Source organism: Sinohyriopsis cumingii, chromosome 7, assembly GCF_028554795.1.
Source record: "Sinohyriopsis cumingii isolate HCF-2022 chromosome 7, ASM2855479v2, whole genome shotgun sequence".
NCBI lineage: Eukaryota > Metazoa > Mollusca > Bivalvia > Unionida > Unionidae > Sinohyriopsis > Sinohyriopsis cumingii.
Genome location: NC_142967.1, coordinates 100344387 through 100359085, shown reverse-complemented (window position 1 = coordinate 100359085; position 14699 = coordinate 100344387). Strand labels below are relative to the sequence as shown.

The following is a 14699-nucleotide window of genomic DNA, read 5'->3' as shown; positions in this document are numbered from 1 at the left end:
CAGTGAAAATCTGGATCACTGCATGCTGATGGACCAGGAGAAGAACAGGTCGACTCACCTTTGTCTTCGTCAGATGAATCAAGAGAATATTCTGCTGGAGGTTCTGGAATAGGAAGTCCCTCACCATGTGGAACTGGTCTCAATGCAGACGGAATGTTTGGGTAGACTATTCTCGACTTCTTTCGCTTCGTTATTCCGCCGGAAAGAGGAGGAACCAAGCAGAAGTAACAGTCATTTAGGTGGTTGCTTGGCTCTCTCCACACCATTGGGACTGCAAACGGCATTGATGACCTTTGGCAATTCAACCACTGTGAAAGCTGTGTTGTACATGTAGCACAGCATATATGCGGAGCCCAAGGCTTGTCTTGGTCACCAACCTTGCATCCGAAGTAAAGATGATATGCCTTCTTCACTTGAGAATTGATACTTTTCTTCTGGTTGGCAAATGTCACTTCCCCACAAATATAGCAAAAATTGTCCGCGGTATTAACACACTTTCGAGGCATTACTGTTCTTTATTGTACGTAAATGGATAAAATAATAAGTTTTATGTAACAGTAGCTTGAACTGTCTCGCACAACGTCTAAAATATTTTAAATGCTGAACCTATCTGATTGGGCTTTATATAGTACACTGCTTACGTCAGCTTCAGCAGCCGCCTGGCATTAGTATAATAGGCCTACACATGTATAGTACACTGCTGACGTCAACTTACTTCAGCAGCCGCATGGCATTAGTATTGCATTGCATCAGAAAATGATGCAATCAACTGTGGATGATGTGAGCATGATGGTATTATGCAATGTTACATCATTATTCCGGATGTTGCTGCAGTCCTACTGGAGGAATTTACACAGTGAAACATAGAAAATGAGGTATATGAATATCTTCAAAACGAGAGCCAATACAAATTTTTCACGGTTATATTCGTGTTCGGCACACCAAAATACTACAGATTAGGGCCTTTTCAAGTCAGTAATGATTTCACTGTTGACCAGTGTAATAAATCCGAGAAATTGGGACAGTTTATCCGAAGTAATGTCCATCTGACTGCTAAGGACATCTACACGCTCCATTCCAGCCACATCTGCTGGGATATCTGCCACAGGCACTGGTTGCAATTCACACAAAATAGTTCTAATTGTCCTGGCAGTCACGTTGGACACATGAACTTCTATCAGACCATTCATTGTGTAGGCCTGGATAAATATCTAAGCCTTCATTTATTGAATTCTGAAGCAAAGCACACGTTGAATGATAAGGTACCTCTTTATCAATGAAGGTTCGCAATATCACATTCCTATTGCTTTCTACAATAATATATTGTGACTCTGCGCTCTTCAAAACACCTAGACAAAAGTTTCTCTTTGCTAACTCTTTTTCTCGCAAAGTCAAACATCTGAATGTCAAATACCACGGAGTTGGCAATCGAGCTGTCAGTATAAATCTTGCTCTATGCAAACTTTTGCATTGCTCTAGAGCATGCATTAAGTAGTCGCTAGTGACAAAGGAACGCGCCTTCTATAGTTGCTGTCTGGCACGACTAGCATTAGACGACGCTGTCTTTCCACATTTGGCAGAATGTTACTTTCTATTTCAACTTCTATGTAGCCATTATATGGTAACGTCTCTCAACATTCAAAAGATCTGTAGTGGGCTTAATCGGAGTCGTCTTCAAACTCTTGTTATAAAATGTCTGGCTAACTGTTGATACGGTCAATTCGGTATAAATCAGCGAATTTACTCTAATACCATTGATGACAACAGAAGCCTCGTTAGCTTGTCCTACTAGCTCTATCGTGTCCGTTCCTTTATGCTTCTTCGGGCAACCCCGTGAAAAGCCTACTGTTTGCCCACAGCCATAGGCCTCGTGAAGTTTAAATCCCGTTTTGAATGGTCTAGTCGAACACGACAAGCAGAAGCAATGTGTCCGATTTGCCCGCAGCGCCAGCATGTTCAGTCTCTCCTCACATCAGTATTATTTGTCCTAAATCGATTCATATAGTATTGCTGGTTGTTGGTTACTTGGGATGCTGAATGCTCCTTAAGCATCTGCACTTAGTTTGACAGGTGCTGGACAAGATCTCTCAATTCACTAAGCTCCTTGTTTTGTGATGTGGTTGAAGTTGATGCCATATTGAAATTCGTAGTTCTCTTGGTACGTTTTATCTCATCTTCCCGTTGCCTGAGTTCAGATTCAGTACGACGAAGAGCTACTCTCAATTCGTCAAGTGTCTTCAGTGAGTCAAACTTATGGCCAGACATCAGTGTCTGTTTAAGTCCTGTCCACAGCTTAGCCCTTAGCATAGCATTTGTCTCACTGGTCTTCACCGACCCTTTCTGGACGGCTTTGTTTAACAACTCTTCCAGCCTACAACTCCATGTATAAGTATCTTCGTCCTCTTTCTGGCGATTACTGCAGAAGTCCGCTAACAAAGTCTCTTTCACATATACATTGCCATACACACTGTCCAGCTTTGATAATAATTCTTTAATGGATGCTGTTGGACCCAGTCTCATAGCAATCCGTCCAGCTTCTCCTCTCAAGGAACGTCAGATGGCATGATATACCTGGCCCTGTGAATACGTGCCTTGTTGTAAGCATGTAACTTCGTATCTCCATAATTCATACGATGTTTCACTCTTTTCTCCTGAAAATACCGACATGCTTAATTCATCTGCTAGTGTGATCGATATAGGACCACTGGCCACGGACGCCATTGCATGTGATGCTGTCAGCTCTTCCTTAATATGATATGCATCCATCGAAGACGTGAAGTCTGCCATCCACTTTGCTAAATCTTCAGGTGTGTCTGTCTTGGGCTTGACCTTTAGCGCGTTAAAGGCCCCTACTATATTTTGAACTTCGTCCTCTGAACTCCATATCTACTTAAAAAATAATGCGCGATCAAAACGACGAAATGCACGAACTTCTGTGCAATATCTATATAGGGCCAGTTAAGCAAGAATATCGCAAAAATAAGGAACACTCTGTAAGAACAATGTTTATGTGTTGTCAATGAATAATGTACCGTTGGAAAAATACAGTCGAAGGGAAAATAGGTTCTGGAAGAATCATTTGAACCAGAACAACCTGTATTCTAACTCTGGTATAAAATATATTTTAAGATGAAACAAATTTTAAAAATAACATATTTCCTAAAAATGTACTAAGGAGAAGAAAATTGAATGGCAACAAAATTATGGAGGCAATTTCATTAATATGAGTTAATGTTACAATGGGTTGCTATATGATGGACTTAATATATAAATGCACCAAAATTATATATATATATATATATATATATATATATATATATATATATATATATATATATATATATATATACCTAATTAAAACATGAATATATAAAATTATAAAATATATGCTCCTGCTACATACATATATTTTATTTATATCACATACAAATACATATAATTTGCCCTTTAAACGGAGTTAAGATTTAGTAAAGGCAGCTGTGTAGATCTATGCCTTATTTTGGCTATTCACAATCACCTTTGCATATTAATAAGTTGATTGTTTTCTTTGTTTAAATCAATGTAATACACATTTATGATATGAACATGAAATATGGTTTTAATGAATAAAGTAGAGCACTAGCTACACCTGGTTAGCTAAGCCATTCATATGAACGCTAATCCATTCACGTTCTGGCGCATGGAAATTAATGTGGAATAGAAACTAAGCCAATTGACGAACCAAAAGGAGGTAACAAAAATATTTTAATATATTTACAGTTGATCTAAGTCATTATTCTGCTTTAATGACAGTCTACTGATGATAAAACTGTCTTTCCTTCGGTCGGTTTGATTTTAAAACTCTCTCTCTCTCTCGCTCGCTCGCTCCCTCTACGTACCCGAAAAATTAACCTTTTTATGTCGAAAGGGTTTACAACATTGTATCATTGATTACTTTAACACTGGTTACAAAACTCAAAGAAAGTGCACACATACCGTTACGATGAATCATATTCTTGAAGGTTATTTGGTGTAAGTTCAATTTCAAGGTTTTCATTCAAACCCCCAAATATTCTCTCTCACTCCTGATTTCTGCGTAGTTTATTTCGTTATGCACGAGATGAGAAGGGGGAAAAGAGAGCAGAATGGATTGCGATGAAAGTGTTCACCATATTAAATTCATGTATATATATATATATATATATATATATATATATATATATATATATATATATATATATATATATATATATATATATATATATATGTGTGTATATATATATATATGTGTATATATATATATATGTGTATATATATATATATATATATATATATATATATATATATATATATATATATATATATATATATATATATATATATATATGTATGTATGTATGTATGTATGTATGTATGTATCGTTCAAGTTATTTTAAACATCATGATGAAGTCGGGTTTTAAAAACTCCTGAAGTGTGAAGTGAAAGCGCGAGGACTGAGAATAAAAAAGTAAGCATGTGTGTATGAATGATATAAGGTAAATCACGGTCGCTATTTTATTCATCATGTATTGATTATATTGCGTACACTTATTGCACTAATTGGACTAAAACACCAATTCGTTGTATTGTGATATCATTTATCTGAGAAGAAGGAAGGCCTTCTATTTTAAGGTATTTGCAGCAACGTTTACCCCGTTTTATTATATACAATATATCATTAGATGCTTTAATAAATGTTTAACAAAGACGTTGATGTCATTTTCGAATGAAAAAGTAACACAGGCCGGAGTGTATATTAAGGGGCACAACTCTGTAATGACTCGCCACTGTATGAGTCTAAACGGCATGAGTTATCTCCAATTCACAATTAATATGTTAGAATGTCTGTTAATTTTTTTTCGTTCCCATATTAAAATAGAGTAGTTAATATTCTGGTTTGCACTGGCCTAAACTAATGTTTTATTTGCGTGTTGGGTAAAATTAACCAAAAAGAGACAATCGATTTCCTTTATTGAAGCGTTGTTTGCGTTTAAGCTACTGCCATTGATCAAGGTACATGCCTATGTTTGGCCGATGGTATCATGCAACTAATTGTTTTTAAATAGACTTCAGTCTTAACGTTTGGTGAAAGAAATATACTTTATATTCCGTCTAAACACATGTGTCACACAATATCATAGGGAGCGACGTAAGAGTGTCTATTTCACAAGGATAGACTTTGTTGAGAGGTACCCTCTCACAATGTATACATTTTAAATAATGTCTAACATTTGTTGAAAAAAATCACACAACAATACAAAACATGATTTAGATACGAATTAACATCATCTCACATGTTGCAAATATACTCAATTTATTTTAAGTCTGATTGAAACTACAGCCCTTACAGAATGCAACCATCACATCTAGTTGTATTGCTCCATACGCATAATCTCCGTCCCTGGGATTGCTCAGTTGGTGTTATCATACGTATAACCAACTTTTTTCCAATTAGTTAATGGTATAGCTCATTCCCTTCAAGAACCAATTATACTTAATGTCTCTTTTCAAAAACAGTTGTATGAAATATTAAGCTTTGTCTTAATTTAATGTGTATGTAAATGAAATTTAGCTGTTTCAACTTCTCTTGTCACATTTGTGCTTTACTATCAAACTATTTTAGGGAATAATACGAATTGTTTTAACTATTGTTTTAACTATGATTTGTGTTTTATTCATAACAGTACTTATTAAACATTACATGGGCAATATGGGATAAGTAACATCATGTCATACTATGTAACTCTCCTACATGGAAAAATGAGAATTAATATATAATACAGGACTTTACATTTGTTTAGCAGACACATTACTTATGATCTATTTTTATACCAATATGCTTAGCATGATAAGTGGGTGTGTTATCACCAAGTATAGCGAACAGTACTTATTAAGTTATTAACTGTAAATGATAAACATTTGAATATTCAAGTGCAAACATTACTGAGTAAATGGTATTAATATAAACTAAACTAGGAAATGTGATATTGCATTTGTTACGCGCAACATATCAAGGGATAGAGATAGTACAGAGCAATTGCAATGTAATTATCTTGTTTCATGAGGACTAAGCACGATGCAACAAGCATCACATTTTTTCGTATACATTGGGACATGCATACTACGCATATGGCAAACAGGACGATGCCATGTTATGGGGACTACCATATTTTTGTTCTTCCAGTTAGACCGGTCCCGTGACTGACATTCATTTTACAGACATACCCGTAAACCGATGGCTATCAAACGTTCCATATTGAAAGTACAGTTGTGTTCTAAATTGTTAATAGCAAAGATAATTCCTTAAACATTGAGAACCGCATACTTTACAATTACTTATATTTTTGTGCACATTTAATTATTTTCATTACTTTACTGATGTTAGTTCTATAAATATGAATCCGCCTAAGTTTATATATTCTGGTATTGACATTCCTTTGATCTTAATACCTGTCCAAATATATATAATAATTTCAAGTTCGAATCCTGATGGAAAATCCAAGATGGATGACGATGACGTATGCTGTACTCAGTACTGTACTTATCTTCAGTTCGTTGTAGAAATACTAATAAAGGCAATCCGGTGTTGGAAATCCAAATTAAATTTGTAAGCAATGTCGTTCCAAAATTTCTGCGTGAACACTCTTCAGAATATTTCCAAAGAATAAAAATAAATCCTTTTGAAATCCAAATGATCTGAAGATAATTAGCTCAATATCTGGCAACAACAAAGAAAACTTGATACTAAGTGTAAAAGTAAAATAAATTGAGATCTCTCTCTCTAAAATAAAGGTTATATTTTATTATAAGAGGCAGTTTCGAAATTCCCCCAAGTTGCGAAATCAGAAGGGAGAGGGGGTCACGTGATCGTGTTTATATCACGCACACAGAATATGGCCTTGATTAGACCAATCATTTTATTCCCAGAATAAAAATAAAGAAACTGTTTACTTCTTAACCCACGTAGTCCTATCATGACTTTGACAACAATCAATCATTTTAAAATAAAATTGAACTTTGGTTACTAATTTTAAACCAAGGTCAGCTTCCAGGCCAACACATGGTGTTTATGAAAAGAATGATTCAGGATAATCAGTTTTCTGACAAAATATCATCTCCAGTGAATTAATTTACATTACAATAGCATGTAAGAAAAAATACTGACAGACAAACAAATTAAATTAAAATAAATATATATTAAATCAGATATACTAACAACTGGAATTAATGGGAATGTTGATAAATGGCAAGCGTTATGTTAGCCATAATTATGTACCACTAATATCACGATTTAACCCCGTAACTGCCTTTGTTGTTTTTGTTTAACATCAGAAGTGTTTTACTGAAAGAGGTGCCAGACCAGCAGAACACACAATCGCCGAAGATATAAATATTCTCGAGGTTAATGTATTATGATAATGACAATTATGCCAGTGAAAAAATAGTAATTTTTTTTAAAGTGCTTATAGCTAATTTTCATGACGATGAGACCGGATATGGTTTTCTTGGCATATAATCCAAATACGAGATTGCATTAGAAGTACTGTGATTGAACCTCATTCATACCGAAGTGAAAAAAATAATCTAAGCCGAAAAACAGATGCAAGATGAAAATACCAAAAGAACCGAGATGACCGTGAAATACAAACGAGCTTGTTTGGTCGTATAAGCTATTTTCGGCAACCAATACTGGTCTTGATGTGACTAGAATCACGACTACATCAATCATCGTATGTGCACCAATCGAAGTTATTGCCGGAAGTATATCGATAATAACTGGTGTTTGTGGCTGTGCAAGTACATTCATTTCAACGCGACTGCATTCATGAGTACGCCTTGATTTTAAATTTCTTGAGACGGCATGGGGCAGTCTTAATACGATCAGTAAGCTGCATACAGTTGCAGTCGATGATAAAATGATCACTGCGGCTGAGTTTGAAATTGTGCTGACGGAAATAGAAAATCACAGACAATTACGAGTAGAAATAAAATACAGCCCAAAAAGAAAAGTCGAATAAACACAGAGGCCTGGTTATCGATCTAAACAAGAGGTCCATAAGAAGCACAAGTAGTATCAAGTTGGAGTTTGACCTTTTTTTGGAAACCTTTTGGGCAGTGATATCCGCCTTAGACTCCCCCTCCATGTCCGGATAACGTGTGTACATAATTAAAATTGCTAAACATGCATGGGTCGCTTAGGGGCAGGCAAGTGATTGGAGGGGGGTAGAACAAACTGGAAGAGATCCAAATGGGTACAAAAAAGGCAAAATGACCAATTATCTACTACTCCAAGTGGTTTTCTACTATGTGTCGAATAGGTCACGTATAAATATGGGTTGATGGGGACGCAAAATTCGGATTTAATTTGGTTGGTGGTCTGCAAAAAGGGCAAATGTTGACCAAAGATTGCTATTAGCTGCATTTTGTCCTGAACTAATTATAAGAATACCAATACAGAAGTTAGAGATTAACACTCGACACATTGATAAATAAAGTATAGGCAACTAAATTACTAAGTGTGGTGGAATAGGTAAATATATAGATGTACAACATTTACTGAAAGACATATGAGCAGAGAATCTGAAAATATGCCACGCTTTTCAATTTAGAGATCTTTATGAATTATTTTACTGAAAATTGTGTTGTTTTGTTATTACCAAATTACATGTAAAATTGTGTAATTTCATTCATCATGCGATGTTGATTATGGCCGATACATGAATCTCTACAGATGTTTTTGGAACTACTGTTAAGATTGTTCAAGGCTTACAAAAGTCCATTGTATATGCATGCATCAGGTGTACAAAACAGCTTTTGTTCAATATCTCCAAGTTTTATTTAAAAAAATCCACTTCTCCTTGCCACCAAATGGACTAATTAATTATAAGTGTCATTGGCATTTATTTTCGCTACATTTAGACTCCATATTGTTGTACATTGCATGAAAGTATGTGGAGAAAAATGTATGGAATTTCTTTTAATTTATTTTATTATGTCAATCGGTCACTGTTATCATTGCGGGATACTTAATTGGAAATAGTCAGTATCACAGTAAACTATAGTTTCTGGCTCACATTTGTTCAAGCTCATCGAGATAGGGTTCTGGCAGACGCAGAGAAAAAGTGGGGTTTTGTTTCATAGAGATTGGGTTTCTGGCTCACTTATGGTCCACTGAATATCGTGCTTGAATTTCCATATTATATAAATGTGTTTTTATGTCCGTTGACGAGTGCGTGTATGATATAGGTGGAGTATCGTTTATCGTCGAATGGGCATAGTTGTTTTTGTTAACGAGTAGTGTGGAGATGCAATGTCGTTGTGACAGAAATCGTCTCATGGCGCAGGACTGTAGGTGTCCATGCAGTGCATGCCTGCAGTAGTCGATGGCGGTTTTTGTTTTACTCCTTTGGTATTATTCATGGGGGTGCTATCTTCAAGAGAGATGCAGTACATTTTTGATAGAAGTCCGCTGAATTCTTTGATTGGTATCTCATGAGTTTAGTGTTTGAACTATCCCCGCACGTTTTGTTTTCGTCGCAGAGGATTGAGCTATGTGTGGAATAATTGTTGATATCGGAAAATTGTTTATTTTCGTACATGTCTTGGTAGACATTATCGGTGTGAATTTCATACACGAGCGAGTCTGTGTCAGTCAAGAGCAACGTGGCCTTGTCTCCGTATTTCTTTTTGATGAAGTTGTAGTGAAACTCGAGCATGAACATCTTGGCGAGATCGATCACAGCCTGATATTAGTTTTCCTGTATCCGATGGCCACCGTATCTTCATCGAAGATTTTCATGAGGAGAAAAGCAGCATCGGCAATAAGTGTATCCCATCGTTTAAACTTATTAACGAGTTCGATTGTCTTGCGATGTCGAATGTTTTCCATGGTTTTTCTGAACACGTTATTGTTTATGAGTTTGAAGATGTCTTTGTCGAAAACCGTGGTGGCTTTGTTTCGTTGTTTCCTGTTCAAGTCGATGTAGGGTTTCATCAACGGTGATTGTTGAAAATTGTGTGTCCGATGAACTTTGTCAAGCCCGAGTGCGTGCTGGAGACTCACTTTCTGCAGTTGATAGTTGATGATGTAGTTTGTACTTGGTTTTGTTCATAAGATTTTGAACACGCTTTGTTCAAAATTACGTTTCCTAGAACAAACTTACTTTTTTCATCGCGCTTCTTCCCGGTCAGCATTTCCTTGGTCACTAGAATTCGTTCGGCACGAAATGGATAACCGTTGTGACCGTCAGTGAGATGTTATGAATAAACTAGATCGACCTCTATTATCCAGCGATCCAGTGAAAACCTCCCGTGGGAAGCTATTATGACATAAATCATTTAAACAGATAGTTAATGTTGAGAGAAATGATGTACACGGGCGGCTTTGTTGGGTCGTTGTTTTTCATGCATTTGCTGTTCGCGACGGAATTATTTTTTGCTGATGAAGGAGATTCCACCTCATACCGTCTTGTCTGTGAACATGAACATGTCTGGATGTGTGAATAATTCTAAGACCATTCCGGATTGTTGCTTGAGAAGTCCGTCCTATGAGAGTCCCGAAGAGGAGAAATACCAGAGTGGAATAAGCTAGTAATGGTCCGTGCACCTCTGTCTGAAATTATCTAGCATCTTTGCTAGCAGAGGCACATCCTTCTGAGATAAATATCATGATAATCTCTAAGCGGATGACATCCAACCTGACCCATATATTGTTTGCTCGCTGCTACTCATCATCGATGACTCATTACAGATGTACATGCAAACAGAATGCGTAATGGGTGTCAGCGATCTTTCATCTCATCGTGACCATTCATCTATGCATTCTTAGGGATAAATTCCATTCTACTTAAGAACATTTGCCTTGTCGCCGCATTCCTTTTCCAGATGAGTGAATGCAGGGCAGTTTTCAGCGAGTTTTTCAGCGGCTTCGGCATGAACTGAGCGGTATGGATGAATCAGAAAAGTCCAATCGAGAATGACACTTACTTTTCAAAATCTTTGGGGATGCATTTGGTTTTCGTTCTTACGTCAGCGAGCAGTTGTCTGATGCGAATATGACTGAGTTTTGCCATGATAAAATGTCCATAGTACCTTCGAAATTTATACACGATCCCCGGAACAAAATCTGTATATTTAAAGCGTATATTGCAGTCATCGTGATCAGCTGATCACATGCTGCGGTTCGTTTCACGTGCGGTCACTACTACGGTGCGATATAATCATCCGTTGCAGTTAGACCAGAGTCAACACAAGAAATTATTATCACGCGTACATGATGTTGATGGAAGTCATACAGAAGTACCAGGACGTGGACCCAGGCAGACAGATATCGATAGACTAATTCAACAACTTGTATCCTATTTTCCATTTCGATGTCTCCAAACATTCAGAGCGCCTCAAAGATTCAAAAGCCGATATCGAAATCCGATGGACTATTTGAGATCCAGTCGGCGAATATGTCTGTTACGCACTGGTGACCTCGGACCGATTCATGGAACAATGAATATCATTGCATAGACAATGTCGAAGCAAAATCGTCCAAACATCGGAGAACCACGCTCTAGGGCGGCATCATCGAGGGCAATGGAATTGTGCGACCATTCCATTCGTGAAGACCATGGCGCCGGAGCTGTTTGAGTCCGTTCTTGCTCTGTCGCGACTTTCGCCAGAAACGGGGACCATTACGGGAGCTACGCACGAAGCGGTGATGATACATGGTGTTGCCCGTAGAAGAAAGTGCGATCGTGAAATCGACAAGTGGCTATCGAAATAAACCCGTCGAAAGAAAATAAAAAAAATAATAGCATTCAATATAATAATGTCGTACGTGCTAGTAGCTTTAATGCTGTCATCATAGAAAAAGAAAGGTACTGGTGTGTCGGCCACACACAAAAGGCCCATATTGGTTAAATGTAAGTTGACGGAATAAACATGACCTTACAGGCTCATGCTGATTCATCGTCAAGCCACATCAATAGCTCAACATGTCTCTGGACGAAAAGGAGTTGTTCTAAAGTTGTCGGTGTCAAATTTATCCAAACAAGGAGGATTCATAGCACCCCTGTTATCATGCATCACTGGAATATTACTGCCAGGATTGCTCGGCATTGGAAAAGGACTCCAGCTTCCTGGAGCCATTCGGGGTAAAGGACTTTGCAACAAAGGAACGAGATAAAAGGTTTTAACGCGGTTTCCTGATTTTATAACTTATGCGGGAGCCTGGCTGGAGACAACTCAAACGAGCTTATCCACAACACCGTTTCCTCCGCAGTCTAACATCGACATCGAAAAGAATTGACACATAACGTTGGAAATTTCAGAGGTGTATTTTCTAATGATGAGCATCCTCGATAAATCATGCCAGACGAGAGTTGCGCGATTAACCTGCAAAAGTATTACGATGGACATGACACTTTATGTGTCGCCGTGATAAAGGATCAACTTTACAGCGACGTAAAGTATTTTGGTTCGTTTGCTTTTCCTCCTCACGATGAAGTCACGCATTCAACAGCCGCATAAAGGAGCAGTGTACAACTCGTTACAAATGCAAGACGTTAACGATAACATGTGTGAATAGTACTGCATCAATTACGTCCGTATTAAGTACGTAGAAAAATCACCCATCGAAGTTATCTTACAACTTTCAAAGCAACAACGTAGATGCCAAAAAAGTGTAAACTATAACATATAATGACCAACTTGAAATCGTGGTGTCTTAAAGTGTAAAACCAGAGCTGTGGATATCGACCCCACCGTGGTGGTCACGCGGAATCGCCTCATTATCATGTGTGCAGGATCGGGTTCCAAAGAATTATACATAGTCACATTTAAGGTCACGCAGTCAGCAGCGGAGACAACTAAAACGTAGACAAAATAAAATGTATGAAGCTATGCTGCCGGCGACGTTGACAACATAATTATGTGCGGTGGTGACTTAATATCATTGATCTGTATAAAAAAATGTATCATTTTAGGCACTGTGACATCGACAATAGCTGGATAAAATATGTGCGTGGGAGACTGTAAATGCTGCGGAGAGATACAAATTCTTTGTGGCTCCATGGATGCCAATGGGCAGATCGGAAAACTTTCAAGACCTCGTGGCGTATGAACATTGGAATCCGTTAGAACAACAACTGGATGAGAAAGAACAGGCGCTGACCGGTCAAGAACGCTACAACAGTGTACTTGCCATTGCGATGCAACAAGATATATGTTACAGAGATCATTACGAGGATAAAATGGGATGCGATCAAGTCATGTTGAGGGATTTAATAGAATTCATACCTAGAAATTTCAGAGATCGTGTAGACCGATCAATTTGTACGTAACAGTTCTCGCAGAAGAACTGCATAACCTTCACGCAAGTATTATCCACGACAAAAATTCGTCGCTGTCGCAGCAGGTTATATATAGTCGGCAGATCTCGTCGACATGAGAGATTAGAGCGCATACAACGATCATTTCAAATATCCCATGACGGTCATTGATGTCTTCAGCAAATGTGCATGAGTAGTTCGTTTGAAAAACAGAAAAAGAACTTATATCGTTGAAGTGTTTGAAACAATCGTACTTGCACTAAAGCCCAATAAAATAAGGGCAGATCACGGTAGCAAATTTTATAACAACACCGTCTAAGATTGGCTTCAAACAATAGTGTTGTCTTTTACAGCACAAACAATCAGATCAAAGCGGCCGTCGTAGAACGATCTAATCAATCACACTTGTAAGATATTTACCACCGATAAGTGCAGACGATACTTTGAGTTTTTGCCACGAATCGTTGAGCAATACAATCACAAATGGCACTGCAGCATTAAAATGACTCCCACGGAAGCATGCTCAATAAATCAACAGGATTTTCAGGACAAAAAAACAACAAGTCAGTTCAAAGTAGGTGAACACGTAAGAATAAAAAAAAAACAACCTTCGAAAATGATGTACAACATATAGGACTTACTAGATTTTTGTCGTCGATGCCATTCAAAACCGGTTCCAGTCACCTACACGCTTATATATTTATCTGGAGAGCCCTTCCATGGATCTTTTACAAACGGGAATCATAGAAATCAAAGCAAAACGTGTTCAGAGTGGAAACGGTGATCTCCACCAAAGGAAAAACTCCCTCGTCAAATGGTTTGGATATTCTAACATGATCCCTAAAGCTTCTGAAATAATCTTATCATACACCTCACACACTCTCTTTCCTAATACTGGCTCACACTTCTCAGCGTGCTAATTTATATATTTTTTCGCGATAAAAATGAGTATACCAGCATCACTACCAACAACAGATATATAGATTCCTACTTCGGACGATGTCACATGCGTCGCTAATAATTTTAACGTCGTTGTTTCAGCGACCAGCGTGGAAACCGCGTATACAACATTGTCGATGATGATGATTCGTCTGCGATATTTTTTTTATGTTTTATCATGTGCTAGTCTTTCAGTCTTTATACGATAACGATTTTGTGTGATTCATTACGTGTTATACGAAGTAATCAATTAAGATTTTTTCGAGACCAATTACAGAAAACAACAGTAATTCGATGAGCTTAGGGATTTGTATTCTGGAACCAGTGTGAATGTTCTCTCGATCTTTTTATCAAACACGACTTAGGCGGTTCCAGAAAACCTATCAACGAAAGGACTAATGTAATTTCCTACATGTATCTCC

At 37.5% G+C, this 14699-nt stretch overlaps 2 protein-coding genes across 2 annotated transcripts; both read right to left on the bottom strand.

Moving 5' to 3' along the window:
* Positions 1 to 1137: 1137 nt before the first annotated feature.
* LOC149795815 (uncharacterized) lies at positions 1138 to 1954 on the bottom strand. Its single transcript, XM_089963862.1, has 2 exons — positions 1681 to 1954; positions 1138 to 1433 (listed from the first exon to the last, which is right to left on the bottom strand). The coding sequence occupies exons 1-2, from the start codon at positions 1952 to 1954 to the stop codon at positions 1138 to 1140; spliced, it is 570 nt and encodes a 189-aa protein (XP_089819988.1).
* A 104-nt stretch (positions 1955 to 2058) lies between these two features.
* Positions 2059 to 2766, bottom strand: LOC149795814 (modulator of apoptosis 1-like). The gene is given in 1 exon segment (XM_089963860.1): positions 2059 to 2766. A coding segment is annotated over 1 exon segment (708 nt).
* Positions 2767 to 14699: the final 11933 nt, after the last annotated feature.

Coding starts and splice junctions, on each gene's coding strand:
- LOC149795815 (XM_089963862.1), bottom strand. CDS start 1,954: ATGCTGGCGCTGCGGGCAAATCGGACACATTGCTTCTGCTTGTCGTGT. Junction 1,434..1,680: donor CCAGACATTTTATAACAAGA/GTTTGAAGACGA, acceptor TTATACTGACAG/CTCGATTGCCAACTCCGTGG.